The sequence below is a fragment of the Argiope bruennichi genome, chromosome 6, assembly GCF_947563725.1.
Source record: "Argiope bruennichi chromosome 6, qqArgBrue1.1, whole genome shotgun sequence".
Taxonomy (NCBI): Eukaryota; Metazoa; Arthropoda; class Arachnida; order Araneae; family Araneidae; genus Argiope; species Argiope bruennichi.
This window is the reverse complement of record NC_079156.1, coordinates 71,200,658-71,220,174: the sequence shown is the minus strand read 5'-3', so window position 1 is coordinate 71,220,174 and position 19,517 is coordinate 71,200,658. Positions and strand designations below refer to the sequence as shown.

Genomic DNA, 19,517 nt, shown 5'->3' with positions numbered 1-19,517 from the left:
AATGCAAATAAAATTATGAATATTTTAAAAATAAAAATTTTAATTATATTGGTGTTTTAAAACAGAAATTTTGCTTTACTTAATACAAATGTGTGTTTTTTTTAATAATTGTTAACAATAAAATATTTTTAGCATTAATAATTTGTACTAAATTTTTTTAACCCATTGTTTCTTTAACAATACTTAAAAAATATTCATCTAGTCTGAAGTAAAATTCTAATTTTTTAAGTCTTTCATGCTACGTTTTAAACACATGTGATACCTTCTTTCAAAACACCACGAAACTGCTGTATGAAATCGGCATGTTTAGCATTAGATGGCGTTTCTGTAAAATAAAAATATATCTGAATAAAAATGGTATTTTGAAATATTAAGTTTTGTATTTCACAAAGGGTTTTTTCAGTAAAAGTTCATATTTTTTAACTAAAATTTGAAATCAAATCATGCAATAAAATTTTAATTGATATGGAAAATATTAATGCTACAATATTAAAAATTAATTTAAAAGCGAGAAACTTTGATGCTTTAAAAATTCAAAGTAAGTATTATAAGTTTAGTTTTTTTATAATTATTATTATTTTTAATTTAGCATCTTAATCTAGTTCATTACTCACCTAAATGCTTACTAAGAAAAACATTTGAAAGCCTTGTGGTAAGATTCATTGCTGTAAAGCGGTCCAATTTTGAATGAGCACCAAATAGCTTTCTCATTGTTTTATCACATAAGAAAGGAACATCGGTTTGATTCAGATGAACAGTTCCCCTACAAAGAAAAAACAAATGAGTAAATTATGCATTATGCCCCTACAAATTTTTATTCCTAAAGAGTATCTGATTTGATACCTTTTGCAATTTCTTTTATTAATTGTTTGTGTAGATGTGAAAATTAAATTAGCAATAAATTTTTGATTATTCATTTTTTAATTTGGTCATTTCTTTTATTTCCTAAGTAAAAGTATTTATAAAAACTAGGTGGCGAGTTAAAACTGGGTTTGTATTGGTGGTGAGCAAAGAAAAAAAATTTTGTAAATTAAAATAATTATATAACATTTAACATTTTGTTCATTTACCTCCTACTAATAAATAGTGTATTTTGCCTCTAAAAAAAGTAAAGATTTAAATCTGTAATTTGAAGCATTGTAACATGATGAAGTTACAGATTTGATTAATCTATTTTTATTTTATTTTTGAAATTTACTCAATTTTATAGCTAGGAAAACCTTTACACACATAAAAAATATATTTAATGAAAGCACAATAATAATAAATGCAATTAATAATTTCACACTATATATGCAAATCTAATAACTAAAACATTGAAAAGTATTATAAAATAAATTTTTACTTTGAAAAATTTATTAAAATTAGAGATAAAAGTTTGACAATACTAAAATTGACATTATTGAAGAACTTATTTTTTTTTTAAATTTCAAAATGATCAAAGAAGGTTTTTATGTGATATACTCTTAAATTACCGAGGGAAAAATGTTTAGTACTTTGAAATTCCCTTTCTCATGGAACATCTATCACCAAAAAAAATAATAAGATGTAACTTGGGTGTGAATTTAAGTTGAATAATCTTCATTAATAAATGGAATAATCTTTATTAAGATATCACAAACATAACACTGAAGGACAAAGTCACTTTATAAATGATAATGATTGCCTAGATTCAAATTAATTTGAAAATTCAGGTATTCTGCTAAGTACCGAGTACTACACTTTTAAATTGACAAGTATACTTGTAAGCATTTCTGAAATCTGATATATTGTCATCTGTACGGAGCCAGAAAATTTTCAACACAAGACACTTAATATGCAAAACTAAATGACTAATGCAAAATATAAGAACAGATATATTTATTTTAATGTGGATATAATATTCAAAATATTTTTAAAACAGCAGGCAAGAACAATCAAATCCATATATTTTAGAATGACTTTTTACATCCTATTAATTTATTTACATCCTTAATATATATCGGTGTATATTATAATTTCAGTTGTCATTGGTAAATACTGTGTGCTAGCCTCTAGATTATATTTTAGTTAAAATTAATGATTTTCTTTTAAGATGATTTTTTCTTTCGGAAATACAGGAAGCTTTTCCTCTTTATCATGCCCTTAGTCCCTTTAGATTGCAAGTGGTACTTATTTTTGTCCTACTTGAATAACAATAATCTTATAAACACACATGTAATTTACTATTGAACAAGTAGGTAACAAACACTATATACTGGATGATTAAATAGCCAACAGATCGGTATAGTAAATGAAGTGAAATCTGATTAGATTACTGATACAGCAATCGTACTAACCATTAAAAAAATGGTTAAATAATATATGAAATTGTATTGATATGCAGCCTTTGAGAATTTGTGGAAACCTAAAAAAACAATGAGGAAAAGTAGTCTTTCTTTGATTATATTACTAAAATGTTTCATAAAGTTTTATTTCACAATATTGTTATTTCTCAGAATCCAGTAGATGGCTGTGTATATGGCGTGAGGATGATTTAATAAAGTAATCTCATCTAGCCATTTGATTATAAAAATAAAAATTTTCATGTGAGGTTATTGTTAGATTGTGTTGCAGCAATTTGCAAGTTTTTTGCAGCAATCACAGATGTTATTCAATCCATAGCTCCTCAAATGCTTGCAAATATGTAGTGTAAAATTGAGTATCATTGTGGACAGTCTATGCGCTTATGCCAGGATATCACATTGTGATTTATTTTTAACATTTCTAGTATAAATAATTAAGGACATTTTTTTTCTTTCTATATCTTATATTTTTGTTTTGAACATTTTTGCTGTTTGACCCAGATTTCTTCTACACTCTGTATAAATGTTACATTAATTATGTACCAAATATTATTTTGTATTTAAACCGTTTGTCATTTTGGTAGTAAATGCAAAGATTCATAATCACATTAATTTAAAAAAAAACACTTTTTTGTTTTAAGAAACAAGTATTAAAAAATTCTGAGTTTAAAATTCAAAATGTTTTTTTTGTATTTGTATTGTATTTTTGTATCTGTTTTTTGTATTAAAATTATCACATACTTAAGTGTGATGATCAGTCGGTGAATTTCAGATGACTCCATCTTTTTCATGACCCTCAGATTTTCTTTGGTTTGAAATTTCTCCATGTTGATGAACAGCATCGGTTGATTTACTTTCTGAAAAATGGATGTTTCTTCTCTAAGTGGTAGCATCCAAGTGTCAAGTCCAAGACCTACCCTAAAAAAATGAAAATGACTTATTTTCTTTATAAACAATTTATTCTCAAGAATTTAAGATCTTCTGCAAGCATTATATACTCTCCAAATGAAATAATGTAATAATCATCAAATGAGTGCCTCGAATATTTTATTTTAACATTACCTTTCTGGGGACTAATGTCTTTGTATAACAATTAAAATTTATTTATCAATTTCATTAACATTTGCAAATACTAGTCTGCAGGTGAAATGTAGAAAGTAGGAAATAAAAGGTGATTGAGTCCCATATCTAGGGCTGAAATATCAACTATTGTGCCATCAAATTTCTAAATAGGTTTGTTGTATAATCTGTCAAACATCTTTAGTGAAACGTCCTTATGTTGGTGTAGTGTCTCCAAATTGAGTGTTTTAAACTTATTTCAAAGATGCAATATAAAAAAATAAGACAGAACAACTATAAAATTAATGTTTTCTTATTGTCCATCGATATAATCTTTCTACTACTGTCTTTCTTATTTTGAAATATATTTTATCTGCAGTGATTATTTTTAGTACTGGTTCAAGGAGAAGGCCATCAATTCAAAATGGAAATAACATCATATTTTCATATCATCAATAAGCACTTTCTAAGTAGAAAACATTTCACAATTGCAGTAGAATACTAATGGTGTAGTAGGTATTATTTTATTATAAGCCTCTTAAGATATTTGCTGCAGTTTATAGAAAAAATGGTAACACGATCATTGACGAATGTTGTATTTGTTTTTAATAATTATGAATTTAAAAAATTATTTATTATTTTTTTTTTCATTAAAAATTTTATCACATATTTTTAAGTTCTTCTTGGCTACAAATATATTCGTTGTGCTTTTTCAAAGAATCAGCTTTGCGTAAGATTCATCTTGGCAATCATTTTCGGAAGCACCCGCTCATTCTGTTACACTTACAAAAATTGTGCAGCTAATGTATTGCACTTTTATGCAATCTTTCGTTTTTCTTTTGATGCATCAAAAACTGGACAATCGCAACTCGATCTTTGCTTGTAAACATTCTCTTTTGATCTTTTGAAATGGGTTTGATTTTCAATTGAAATAACCGATTTCAATGAGCGCTGAAATTAGAAAATAATCATAATTTGTAATAATTAGAGTAATCACAAACTGACTATTCCGATCCGCCAGAAGGCCCATGAAAAAATTTGAATGACTGGATTTCCACAACAGCAACACTGGAGGGAACTGTGGTTGTGTCCTAAGGGCCATCACCGGCCACGTTACAATCTTTCCCTAAGGAAGTACATCCCGTTATCTATGGGAGGAGCCAGATACCCACCTTTTCGTGTACACACATGAGTAGCGAGAAACAATCACTATGAGCTTCTCATCCTCAATTATGAGGTGCCCCCCCCCGTGGGACAAATAATCTAAAATTTGAAAGATGTATCAAAACAAATGGCAGATGTCATTGAATATTGGTTTTGATGAAAGGCTTCGCAATTCTAAAAAACCCAACTAATTTTTCAGTTAACCGGGAGCAAGCGAAAAGTCGCCAAATTATTTAGGTTTATGCCAAAAAAAGTCACCAAATAATTTAGACTTACGTCAAAAAAAAAAAGTCAAATAATTTAGAACCAAGCCAAAAAAAGTTGGAGCTTTAAGTTTGTACGCAAGTTGACGCAAGTCTTGACGACGTTTATTTTTTTATTTATTATTTTTTTTATCATTTATTTATTTTTGGGGTATTTCTAAATTATTTGGCGGCCTTTCGCTTGCCCACGGCTATCCCAAAAGTATGTAAATAATAACTGCATTCTAAAATAACTTCCAAATAAATATTCACTTTCTAATATTATTATTAAGGAACAGAGGAAGTAATAAGTAGCCAAGTTTTAGTTTTCAAAATGCGGGTATGAAAATATAGCACAGAATAAGAATAATTTAGGTATAAAAGTTCCTACCACTTACTTAAATCGTTTGTCTTTGGCCATGGTAGTAACGACTGTTGCTCCTCCAAAGGAATGTCCTGCAATGGACACTTTTTCGAGGTCTAACAAATTTTGTAAGGAACTTAATGATAAATGTGAAGTATCTATGACGTTTTCTATCTGTTTGCCATCATGAAGCGCACTAAGCAAGTCTAATGCATCAATGCATTCTTTTGCTCGTCTATGGACCTTATAAAGAAAAGTAACGTTAATACAATGAAGAAGAGTTGAAATAATATTGACATTACTTTTTTAAAAGTTAAATTTTTGATTAATTTAAATTTAAAATTCAATTAAAATTTTGAGAATCTATTTCTTAACGAGCATCCAGTCATAGGAATAACTGCCTGTTGAATTCGATAGATCAAATCTAACGATGCGACTATAGAATGTTTTGCATAATTTTTAATTATGCATGCTGCAGTTTGTAGATAATATGTAAAATTATGAACTTTACTATGTAAAAGAGAAACGGATGCATTTGTTTACTAATAATAAGGGAACGTGTGTACGTGATGTGTTTTTTTCTTGGACATCATTTAAATCAAAACTGCCAAATTTGGACTAAATATGCTTTAGAAAGTGGAAACTGGTATCTAAATGAGATTTTTTTTCAAAAAAAAATTATTTTATTAAAAAACTAAGCGAGATGTTTTAATTTTTCTGCGACAATTTCCAAAAACATTTAGCAACAAAATTTAATTTTTTTAAATGAATTTTTAATTATGTCAACTCTATTGTGCAAATTTGTCTTGAATTTCGACAATATTTTATATATATATATATTTTCCTTATCTCTTAAGAATATTTTCATGCTTCGATAAAGGGATTCAAAACTTTTTCATTAAATACTAGCCGCCTTTGGAGACCAGTTGATTCGCATGGACGTTGGGTAGTTTTTGCAATTAAATCTCTTATGCGTAACTTAATGGTCATGATTCCACCAAGGAAATATTTTTATGCATCAAATTCTATGCATGTAATTTTAAGCATGTAATTTTTATCAAATTCTATGCATGTAATTTTAAGCATGTAATTTTTATCAAATTCTATGCATGTAATTTTAAGCATTTAATAATTTTATTCAAAAGCATGTAATTTTAATACCCTGATATATTATTATGTACCTATTGTAAGTCTATTTATTATGTACCTAAATTCTATAGCTTCATACTATTATTAAAAACTTAGATTTCCGTATAATTAACTTTTCTGGTGTTATAATTTTATATATATTATTCTCCACGAGTTGGTTTGCCTCGAATATTGATTGCATTTGATTTCAGATAAATCGTTTAGATATAACTTAATGCCCATATTTCTACTAAAATGTTTGATATTAAAGTACAGTAGACTCCCGATTATCCGCGGGCGGGTTATCCGCGCCTGCCGCAGTAAGGTTTTTTTTTTTTTTTTTTTTTTTTTTTGCTTCTAAGCAAAGAGAAAATGCTTCCAAAGCAAGAAGCAAACTCAAATGACTGATTTCTTCAAAAAGATGTAGTTTTACAGTTATGCTTTTGTAATTACATAATACATTACAGTATTAAAACAGTACATATGTATTAATTTTTCTGTGTATCCTTGACGCCTCTCGTAAGTACAAAGCACTTTTCTGTTTTCATTAACAAAATGCATTTTAGGTTAGTTTTGAGTGATATACTAAATTAAGCGTTAGTTAAACATTTCCTGCTGTTTATTTTACGTTTTATTGCACATAAAACGATTTTTCAAAGTTGGAATGACTGTTTTCTCTTTTGCTATACCCGTTTTTAGCTTTTTTCGGATTATCCGTGATTTTTGTTATCCGCGACGACCGCGCCACCCAATTCCGCGGATAATCGGGAGTGTACTGTAGTACTATTTTAAGTGTCTTAGTTAAGTTCAGTTTTTCGTGCGCATGAACCTTTCTAATGGAGAAAGTTTCGTAACATCCTGGACCAATTCAAAACGTAAATATCTGGTTCATCTATTTTCTAAATTTTGCGAAATTGTAATTTTTTTTATTTTATTTAACTTGTATTAAATAGAAACCTTCTTTAGCCTTCAACAATGAAAGAAAATCACGCAATTAAGTCTTAGATGAAAGAATAAAAACAGTTCCAGTTTTAGGGCAACAATGTAGTCTATAGTTGGAAATTAAGCAAACAATTAAAAAAAAAATTGCCAAAATTCAGTAAAAATTTGCCCTGATATTAAAGTGATATCATTAAAAAGATAACTTTAAAAACTTTGAAAAAGTGTAAAATTTATTTTTAATGTTTTAGTAATGCAGTAATGTTTTTGGAAATTACCATGGAAAAATTAGTGCTACGAGATACATATTTTTGACCTCCAAGGTATACATGTTCCAAATTTCAAACATGTAATTCAGCGGGGCTAGCTTGTAAAGCGACCATTAAAAGACCAATTAAAGAATTATTTTAACCATTAAAACCATTAAAAGAATTATTTTTAATGCTGGAAAAATCAACTTAGTGCAACAGGAATTTTTTTTTCAGAATTAAAAGTTTATATATATATTCCTGAAAGGCCTTTTTTTTTCGTATAAATTGGCGTATAAATTTTACAATTTGTACGTATAAAGACGTATAAATTGTTAAAAAAAAATTAATTTTTAAACAAATTTGAATTTCAGATCCTGATAAATCTTCATAGCCACCCTAAAAGACATTAATAATTTGATGCCTATAGAAAATTACGTGACTCAATATCTGTTGAAACAATGTAAACTGTTTGAATTTCATTACAACAATAAGATGTATAATTAAAGATTATGCAAATAAAAAAAATTCTCAAAATAATTATTTAAACGAACTAATTTAACTTAATAACTAACTATTTACCAAACTAATTTAAAAGACTGTAAGTTATTACTTTCAGATTTTTGTACTGACTCTCTTTAAAATATATTTAACAAGCACCATTACACATTTTTTGATTATAGGTGCGGTCACTTATTTTGCCAGGCTTGTAATTTTCTACACATAACCAATAGGTATCATAACGTTGAGAACTTTATTATTTAGTTGACAGAAATATTACACATTCTTAAGGTTTTTGAAATAAAATTGTATAAATAAATTTAACATTTGTAAATCTACCATCTTATTTTAACGTGCAGTATTATTACCAATGTTCATTACCTGTGCTGAAAAAGATGGAAAACAAGTCCACTGTAACTTTCTTACAGTCTTAAATAAAATAATTCAAATGAAATCCGGAGGTAAACAAAGAGCAATATATATTCTTAAGTAAGAAATCACCTGTTGATTTCTGATGGCGTATTCTCCTTTCCCGCTTTTTACTTTTTTGAAAAGCATCCATTTCTTCTCCAACTGTTTCGATGCATCTTGTACTCCAGATTCCGATGTAGGTGTTTCTTGGCATTCAAAATAGAACGACATACAAGCCGAATAATCTCTGAAAAAAAGGAAAAGAATATTCAGCGAATTAGAATAGTCTACAACATTTGTTATTGCTTCTTAAGCTTTGTATTTAAATGTGGCGTCATTTTTCATCAGTTACATTTCCAGAAGTTTTAAGAGAGAAAAACATTAAATGCTTCACCTTCTGTAACTGCTGTAAACCACTTCCTCATTGAACTGTGATGACATTATATATGAAGTTATAATCTGTAACTACAGAAATGAATTCATCCAAATGAAATTCCTAATTGTTGTCATTAGTAAAAAGGTTTAAAAAGGCACTGAAATTGTCAAAAAATCCTACCTCGAGATTTTGATTAATTTCCAAGTTTCAGATCTATGAGTCAGCAAAACATATTTATGGAATTACGTCCGTCTGTGAATTGGTAATTAAAAAAATGTTTTGAACTAGATTGGTTGGATGAAATTTGGTATGTGGCTTTTTTATAACAAATTTGTAAATTTCTATCAAATTTGAATAAAATCTATTACAATCTAATCTATTATCTAATAAAATCTAATCTATTTACACGATAATTACAAAACGAAGAAACTGGCTGAATGAATTATATTACACATATTTTACATCTATAGTTCAGATATCTATCAAAATTTGAACCAAATCCAACAGGAGGTTGACCGTCTGTCATTCTGTAATTTCAGAAATATGTAAATACGTTAAGACAAAGACGCAATGATTTAAATATATCAAATTTGGTATGGGATTTTGTGACTACTAGTGAAGTTTTGTATCAAATTTTTGCTTCAGTCGATTAGGAAAAACGTGTCTAAAACATAAATTCGATTTTTGGATACTATTAATTGCATGCCAGAAATTAGACGCCAAAAAACTCGCCAAGAATGACACAATAGATTCAGTTAAAATGCTAAAATTCACATCTAATATTTCGTAGTCATTGTACTCCAATATCATGCAAGGCGTTCTCTGAGATAACATCTTTATTAGAGAGTACGCAAGAAAGGTTTCCATTAATTGTGATAACTAATCACATGTGGCGTATGATTTTTTTCTCTAAAATAAGTGTCTGATATAATCAGTCTTAAAGAAACTGTTTCTACCTGTGTTCCAGTGCTGCCACTATAAAGCCATGCGAAGCGAACTCCAAGCAGAAAGTTGTGTAAGTCGTCCTGCAACCACCGAGGCCGTGAGAAAAGATGATGACTGGAAAACGGTGACCCGGTATTCGTAGAGGTGCGGCATCCCACGCCGCTGGAGTGTAGATGTCACCTGGAAACGAGAAAGAAATGATTTCTTAACAATTAACAAAGTTTATAAAGTGAATATGCTTTTATGACTTTGAAGTGGGAATCGAGATTTATGTCATGATAATCGAATATCTATATAGTCAAAACCAACCATCTTTGGCTACTAGTTGCTTGCCGAAGATTTTGTTTATAATTAATTTCAATAAAATAGTTTACACATAACTTCTTATCCATGTTCCCGTCAAATTGGCAAACATTAAATTGTATCGTATACGTAATATAGAGAAAGCATAGCAATCGTCAAAAAATTCGAACTAAGATTTTATGAATTTCCACAATTTAGACCCCCTGAGTTCAAAAAAACATATTTTTGAAAAATGTCTGTCTGTTTGTCTGTCAATGGCAAAGATAATTCAAAAACATTTTGAGCTATACAGAAGAAATTTGGTATACGGTCTTTATACGTTTTGTATAAAATCAGTTCAGAGAAAGTCCGTCTGTCCAGCTTTCGAATATAAGTTAATACGATAACTATAAAACAAAGAAAGATAGATAGATAAGCTCCTTAACACAGATATAACATCTATAGTGTAGACATCAGTTAAATTTTGAGCCAACTCCAACTACGGGTTGACTGTCTGTCGGTCTGTACTTTCAGAAATAAGTAAATGCTGTAATTCAGAAACTGAATGTCTTAAATATATCAAATTAGGTATAGAATTTTGTGACTATAAGTGCAGTAATGTCTCAAATTTTTATGTCAATCGGTTGAGAAAAACATATTTAAAACACAAATTCGATTTTTGGATACTATTAATGGCATGCCAGTGATTAATCACCAAATAATTAGCAAAGTATCACACGATAGATTCAGTTAAAAATGTTAAATTCATGTCAAAAGTTAATATTTCGTAACTACTGTAAGCCAACGCTATGTAATGTTTCTTTGGCATGGCAAATTTATGACATTATGCGAGAAAGTTTTTGGGGGACCATTTTCGCTGGTTTTAATTGCTGTATATCAGATTTGTTTATTATATTTATGAATTATCATAATCGAGTCAAGTCCTATGACATTCATTATATTGCTATTAAAATGTAAGCAGTCTGATTCATGTATCTTCTAACTCTTGTGGTACGTATCTTCACTTTCTTACACCTCATACAAATTACACAGATACAAAATCAAAACAAGATAAATGAAATGTGGATTATTAGGCAACAAAATTATAAATCTGCATGAAATTTTAAACCCAATCAATCGAAGGTAATATTTACAAAATGTATAATCGATTTTTTCTTTTACTGTATTATGGAGATAAACATACAAATTATCCTATTTTGTAATAACATAACGAAGTCAAGGGCAGAATGCTCTCGTGTTTTATTTATCTTATCTATTGTTGCCATTTAATGTCTTCAACTAAAATCAGTAACGAAGTTATTTTTGAAGCTTTTAACACTGGTTTCAAAATTTCTTAAGTTTCACAAATGGAATTTCTTAAAATTGCAACCTTTGTTTACTTATGTATTTAGAATTTTATACTGTCATAACAAGGGTAAATGACGTAAAACCAGTTTCGCACAGCTCTTTTATATATAAAGACGAATGTTTGCTTGCATTTTTTTTTTTTTTTTCAAAAAAATCAGCAGCTTTTGACCTACCTTGATAGAATCTGACACACAAGCTTTCCACAACAATAGGAAGGTCATTATTAACAGTTCGAAACCCGAAAGTTAATTAACATACGCTAATTAAAATGTGAGCAAGATTTTGTTGTTTTTCAGTATAAAGTTCTGAAAAAAATATCTCACAACATGAATTTTATATTATTTTAAAACTCCAAAAAATTATCTTCTTAACAATAAATTTCATTTCGCGGATCATTTTTCTTTAATTTCAGTTTTTAAAAATGACTTTAATTTGATTCATAATGGGTAAAAATACTTTTATTGTTATGATAAAATTCAAGAAATTCAAAGTAATTTCTTTGTTCCATCAGACCATATAATCATGCGATTTTGCCAGTGTCAAAATTAGGATCAAAAATATTATTTTTACTTTTTAGTATGCGTTGTATAGAGAAATTATAGCATTCGTAAAAAAAATTAGAACGGGACGTTTTGATGAATCTCCACTTTTAGACCTCTCTGAGTTCGAAAAACATGTTTTTGGAAAATGGTCGTCTGTCTGTCTGTCTGTCTGTGACACAGATAACTTATAAATGCCTTCAGCTAGACGGTCGAAATTTGATATATGGTCTTTACATCATATTTGCAGATTTCTATCAAATTTTTTGTAAAATCTTATCAAAGAAAGTCTGTCTGTCCGGCTGTTCGAAGATAAGTTAATTTGATAATCACAAACAAACAATTTTATTCATCTAGGAGAGCTAGATGAATAAAATTTGGCACACAGATTTAACATCTACAGTGTAGACACATATAAAATTTTGAGCCAAATTCAACTACGGGTTGACTATCTGTCGGTCCATTTTTTCAGAAACATGTAAACGCGATAATTCTTAAAGGCAATAACTTAAATAAATGAAATTTGTGGTGAGATTTTGTGATTACAAATTCAGTTTTGTGTCAAATGTTTGTTTCAATCGGTTGAGAAAAATGTGTCTAAAGCCTACATTCGATTTTTGAATACTATTAACCACATGCCAGGGATTAATCGCCAAATAACTCGCCAAGGATGACACGATAGATTCAGTAAAAAATGCTAAATACAAGCCATAAATTAATATTTCGTAACTATTGTTCACCCATGCCATGAAAGGCGTTCTCTGGTATGACAAGTTTACTATAGACTATGCGGGAAAATTTTGGAGGGACTATTTTCGCTGGTTTAGATATTAACTCCGAAGTAGGATTTCCAGTTCCACTATTTATTTCGTAGAATATACACTTTTTAATGTGGATGCGTAACAATTTGTAATAGATTGATTTCATTAAATTTGTAATTTTTCAATCTTAATAACTAACATTGTGTAATTTTAAATAAATTCATCCGATATTAATTTGTTTAACGACAGTAAAGCTATTACCTCTGGTGAGCAAAATGGTCGCTAAAGATGGCTAGTTAAACAATAAAAGTGAAGTTTTTTTCTCTTCCTCTCTCCTATAAGAATTTCGTTTCAAGCATTTATACCATCTAATCTCTTCCCATACTGCTATCATTTATATCACTGAAATTACTAATATTATAAGAAATATGAACATTTTTTCTCCTTTCTATAGTCAATATGCTTAAATTAACAGCTATGCAATATTAGTATTCATCGATTCGTTTTCATAAGCAGCTTTAGAACTCAAGTAAATCATAAAAATTTATTGGTCAATGACAATTTGCGTTGATAACTTCGCACTGCGTCATTGCAATATCCATAAAAATAGTTCTCATAATCTGAATATATTTAAAAATAACTCATATCTCTAAGCAAAATTGAATTTTTAACAACAATATAATCGATATTCTAACAGGATTCAACAATAAAAGTGAAAATGGTTTCATTTCATGGAGTTTCTGTATAATGTAAACGTCAGCGATCGTAGCATAAATTACAAGAAATTGCATAACGAAATAATTTCCAAAGCCGGAATATAATTATTAGAAGAATCAGATGGCAACAAAAGCAGTTAGTTTTTTAAAAATCTTGAATAATAAATGTTTATGAAAAATAATGATAATATTATGATGTAAATATTCATAGTGTAACGTCTAATAGTAGAAATATTTGTAAATAATGTAATTCTAGATAATTAACAATATTTTAATTTTTCTTGAAATAATTAATATAATAACAATAGCCCAAAGATGCATAGAAACGCAACTATATCATTTGTTGTATCAGCTTTTATTATCGACAAAATACTATCAATAAAATTTTTCTAATTATAGAAATACTGGAACATCAGATTCTTTTAATCCATAAAATTGTTGTGGAACTAGACAAATTTGCGTGTGTGACAAAATAACACTTACATTTGCAAGAAAAGAATTTTAATAAAACTAATATTTACAAAAAAAAAAAAAAGTGCGGAAAGAATTTCCTTAAATTATCGTTTGCGCTTTTTCCAGAAATCGTTGAGTTCTTTAAATTAAATAGCGTACGATAAATCATTCACTGATGCCGCTGATTGTATCTTTGGATCAATTAGTTTCTCTGACTTTGTAAAATAAAATAGTGTTAAATATAGAATAAAACGTCAAAGATCTTTTTAGAAATACTTACCTACAAATTTCGGGTAAGACTTGCAGAAAAGAGGCGGCCACATTTTGAAGAACATGCCATAGCCTGTCAAATAACTTTCATGAGGTAACCATTCTGGAGATCTGGGATTCTATGGAATTTGAAAACAATGAATAAGTGCTGTTTTAAAATAAGCCTTCTAACATAAAATTGTTTCACGTAAGTACACCAAACCCAAAGTTTTATAATAACAAAATCTATATCTAGATAATTTACTTAAATTTCACCAGCTAAAACCTTTTTAATGAAAAAATATCTCTTAAAAATATCATTTTTATAAAAATTATATTTAACTTCCTAACGGATTACGTTGGAATTCCTTAAACCAAAAAGTTTTTTCATGAGATTAGAAAATATAATTTAGATCTATATAAATATGGAAGATAATTCATTTTCTGAACATTAATAATTCTCATTATTTTGAAGGATAATTATGTTACTCAGAGTAATTATCTTTACCTAATAATTCTCCAATTAATAAATAAGTAAATAAATGCTATAAATAAAATAGGATATTTAATTTCTTTGCATAAAAGCAGAACAATTTTTTAAAGAGAATTCTCTTGTAGTTCAATATGTCTTCGTATAATTAAAATTATATAATTAAAGAAAAAAAAATTTCGTATTGTTAATGCCACTTATGAAGAGTTTGCATGTTTTTTAAAAATAAATCATCTTATATTAAATGCTTTTCAAAAATCGGAAATAATGACAAAAGGATAATAGCTTATAAGAACTTCAATAAATTTTGATTCCAATCACGGTAATTGGACAATGAATTTGTTATAAACTAGACAACATAATTATGAAGCGACTGTATATGTCTAGGAAAGAAACTGATCTCATTAATTTGTAAAAAATTTAAGGAAATATGCGTAAATGCAGTCTATCATGACAAGCGGAACATTTATTTTTTACATTTTAAAATGATGTTAGTTAAATGCGCAATAAACTTTAACCTCCGAGGTTTTCTGCCAAACGATTTAAGTCCCTTTTCGTGCAGTTTGGAATTAATAACATTTAATAAGCAAACGATTTTCCTTATACTTGCTTTCGTTATTGAAATAGTTACCTTTATTTCATGGAATAAATTTTGTTAAATGGAAATTATCTTAGAGCTACATGGAGCGGAAAATTTCATTGTTTTCAGACTTTGAATTACCACTTAAGCTGCTGTCATTCGTCAGCAATGTCGAAATAACCTTTTTTTTTTTTTTTTTTTAACTAAAGAACTTAATTATTACTAATGGCTGAAGAAGTATTGGAGGGGTGAAGAGAGGAGGACGCAACTCATTATTTTGTCCACGGTGTCTCTAATCATATGTTATATTCTTCTAATTATTTGTTTTATTCCTTGAACTTATTAAAGACCGACATAAATATAGTGATTAAATGAATGGTATAGAATTGGTATATAATGGTATAGAATTTATCGTTTTGTTACACATGTCCAGCCATTTAAATTATTACACCTTTTTTTGCGAGAAAAAAAGATTGAGGTGATGTCTTTTGTAGAGCAACATGGAGACGAATGTATTCTGCTGAATGACTTTTCAGCGTTGTGGACCACATTTTCAGAACATTTAATCCAACTGCAACTCAATGTCTTTATTGCATTTTAGACATTTTTATTGAGGTTTACATTAACCTAGTCGACAAACCATAGATTCCTGAATATTCGGGAGGAAAAAAAAAATCACCAGTGATGTCAGAATCGGGATTATATATCTTCTTAAAACTTTATTTCGTTTAAAAATTAACATTTTTTTTGACAAATGGTCTCTAAATACAAATGTTCTTACTTGAACTACTGTCATCATAAAAATTTGTACGTAATTTCAGGAAGTAGAAGATTAGAAATGTGCAGCGATTTGCATGTAGATTCTCAAATTATTTTAATATGATGCCATTCAACAATTATCTGAAATAATTCGTTAAAACCGTTGATTGTCTGGGTTAACTAAACTTAGATTTTTTTTTTTTTTTTGTAGATTTTTAACTGAAAGCATAAATTATCTAATCCAGTTTGATTTTACCTCTCTTCTGGATCTACAAACACTACATTTATAAAACATTTAGAAAAGATGTTTATTATTTTAAAACACCGTATAAAATTTTGACATAATTTATAACTAAATTTCTGACAGTGTGTGAGCCTTTACTAATACATTATCTGAGAGTTTACTATTTATATTTCAACTTAAATTCAGTTCTCTCTGACTTCTTGAGAGGTGCAAGCATAAGGTGCGACGTAAGGCGTTTTCTCGCAAGGGCAACTTTTATCACAAAGTATGCGAGAAAATTTTGGCCACTCCTGCTGGTTTGCAATACGACTTAGACTTTTGCAATAGGCATTAACTTTGCAGTATGCGTTAGAAACTTATTTTATTCACATAAATGCAATAATTCTACAAAATATGCAGGTAAAATTGCAATGCAATATTAATTTAATTTTAATTAAATTAATGCTTCGTTTTGAAGCAATACATTTTTAATGTATCCAATGTTTGGACCAAAATGGCTTGACAGATCTGAGTCGGTACCCTGATTATTCAGATCATAAAGACAGACCAATATGAGGATATTTGAAAATAGAACAAATTTAGCATGCTTATGCACATTCTTCTACAATTCCAGGTATTATGGCTCATATTAATTTTACACATATAAAATAAAAAATACATAGTTTTGGTTTTAAAATGTAAACTATTACACTGCGACAGTTTTGGTAACTCATAGTACACTATAAATGCATAAAATAAAAACGAAGTGTTCTAATTTAAAAATGAAAATTGTTACGCTGCATCTGTTTTTGCTGCCTATAGAGCAGTGTAAACACACACTCGAAAGAATAAATTGTTTGGGCTTAAAAACAAAAACTGTTATGCTGCATCTGTTTTTGCTGCCTATAGAGCAGTGTAAACACACACTCGAAAGAATAAATTGTTTGGGCTTAAAAACAAAAACTGTTATGCTGCATCTGTTTTTGCTGCCTATAGAGAAGTGTAAACACACACTCGAAAGAATAAATTGTTTGGGCTTAAAAACAAAAAACTGTTACGCTGCATCTGTTTTTGCTGCCTATAGAGCAGTGTAAACACACACTCGAAAGAATAAATTGTTTGGGCTTAAAAACAAAAAACTGTTACGCTGCATCTGTTTTTGCTGCCTATAGAGCAGTGTAAACACACACTCGAAAGAATAAATTGTTTGGGCTTAAAAACAAAAACTGTTATGCTGCATCTGTTTTTGCTGCCTATAGAGCAGTGTAAACACACACTCGAAAGAATAAATTGTTTGGGCTTAAAAACAAAAAACTGTTACGCTGCATCTGTTTTTGCTGCCTATAGAGAAGTGTAAACATGCACACGAAAGAATGAATTGTTTGGGTTTAAAAACATAAACTGTTTACTGCATCATTTTTATCACTATATTTGACTTCAACGGCAACCTTTATTTTCTGCAATTAAATGTTAGAATTTCCCATGATCCGTGGCTGTTGGACTCTCAAAATTTTATACTGTGAAATGATCGTTGTATTACCATATGCATAGCATATGTATTGGATGCATATCAGTTTCCTTTGTGGAAAAATTTTTCCTACAAAATTTTTTTTTCTCAATAATTTTATTCTTGAATATCAAATTAAATTCCTCCCATTTGATTACCTTTGTTTTTCCAAAGATGTGGTTCCGCTCCGCTTGTCCTGTAATTCCATCCTCGTGTTTTTCATGCTCTACAGGTTTTTATAAGTCTTTTTATAGGGTTTTTCAAATAAATGATTGGCACGGTTACTCAAGCAAATTCTTTTTTCTTTCTGGTACATTTCATTTTTTATGATTAAATTCCGGAAAAAATTCTGTTTGTTTACTTATGAATTGTAAATAGAGACACGATGTCAAGATATTATAAAAACAGCCATTAAATTGCTTGAATTTTCTTGCTAAATTATTAAAAATCATATTTATTGATATTACTCTGCAATTCTGTGAATAACATCTGTTTATATCTTAAATACTAATCGTAGATTTAAGTTCTTTCAATTTTCTTATAACTTTTACAGTAAAACCTTGATTTAGTGGTGAGTTATAAAGGATGATCCAAAAATCAACGCAAGATTTGAATTTGCCACCATTCGTGCAGTAAAATGTTGGCAAACCTATTAAAAAATCATTTCAAGGCGGTTAATTTAGGGTTAGTGAAAATAAGAGTGTTACACGATATAACAATGCATTTTGATTGTTCAACAATACTTCAAACATAATAAAGGTTAGCCACAATTCAAAAATTGGAGAATAGGCCCCCTAGATCGTGTGATTTAACACCATTGGATTTCTTTTTATGGGGTTATTTGAAGTCAAAGGTTTATGCCAACAAGTCCACAAGCACGAATGCATTGAAGGAGGAAATTCAATGCTGCATCAACTAAATTTAGCCACATTTATGAAAAATGGTACGAATTTATGGTACGAATGCTAAAAGGGAACTGATCAAATAATAGCAGCTAATGGAATATATCTTCTAATAGCTATGCAGTTTCAGCAAAAATGTAATCTTATGAAGGGGACGAGGAAATAAAATACAAAAATGAATACAAAAGTAAAAACAGGATCATTTCAAAAGGTCTGTAATTTTAAGTATAAAAAGGAAGGTTCAATTACATAAAAGAAGAAATCATTTTCTGGAATTTTTTCATAGATATTTATTAAATAAATATAAATGAATAAAATCTATAATTTTGTTCAACATGATTTTTGAAATTTTCAATAGGAAACATAAGTAACTAATTTAAAATGTTTTTGATGATTATATCCCTTTCTGCACATAAATTTGAAAGTAATTTTTAACTAAATTTAATCGGAAACCACTTACTTTTGTTGGCGAAGCAGGATAAAAAAGTCTCAAAAACACTCCATCAGCAGAATAGCCAGTCATTATATCTGTACAACCAACATTATATGGTCCAGTCGGCTTTGGTATTTGTCGTGGAATTTTCTTCCCTTTTTTCGGAAACAACACCATTCTCGAAACGATTCTTTATGCAGCAGAATAAAATTTTTCTGGAATCAGAGATATTTGTTCATCGAAAAGCCAAGAGCGAAATGCCTTTTTCTTTTATGTCCGTGTTCAATTTATAACATTTTTGAGCACCGGCTCCTCAAAAATGACCTGTAACAGTTTCTCGTCTTTGTTTTGACTTGACCGAGTCAGTTTGTAGTGCCCTGGCCTTGAACGAAAGCGAAACTACATATTACGTCACATTCTTCTAACCCATCAGAGAGGTAAACAATCAGAAGTCCATTTATGTTGAACTCTTTGCGATTAATTTTTACTTCGAAGTTCTGGAAAACCAGATGTGAGCTGATTCTGGAAGGTGAAGTTCAGACATGAGAGGTAAC

The 19,517-nt window shown here is 29.0% G+C and overlaps 1 protein-coding gene across 1 annotated transcript; it reads right to left on the bottom strand.

Moving 5' to 3' along the window:
* Positions 1-102: 102 nt before the first annotated feature.
* On the bottom strand, positions 103-19,297 carry LOC129971316 (platelet-activating factor acetylhydrolase-like). The gene is made up of 8 exons (XM_056084948.1): positions 18,991-19,297; positions 14,101-14,209; positions 9,713-9,881; positions 8,471-8,627; positions 5,188-5,396; positions 3,066-3,242; positions 615-763; positions 103-325 (listed from the first exon to the last, which is right to left on the bottom strand). Exons 1-8 carry the CDS (start codon positions 19,138-19,140, stop codon positions 246-248), a joined length of 1,200 nt encoding a protein of 399 aa, XP_055940923.1. The 5' UTR covers positions 19,141-19,297; the 3' UTR covers positions 103-245.
* Between the last annotated feature and the right edge of the window lie 220 nt (positions 19,298-19,517).

Excerpts from the sequence above, each read along its gene's own strand:
- LOC129971316 (XM_056084948.1), bottom strand. The coding sequence starts at position 19,140 with ATGGTGTTGTTTCCGAAAAAAGGGAAGAAAATTCCACGACAAATACCA. Across the intron at positions 9,882-14,100 it reads GTCTTACCCGAAATTTGTAG|GTGACATCTACACTCCAGCG; the intron begins GTAAGTATTTCT and ends TCTCGTTTCCAG. Across the intron at positions 326-614 it reads TTTTCTTAGTAAGCATTTAG|AAACGCCATCTAATGCTAAA; the intron begins GTGAGTAATGAA and ends TTTATTTTACAG.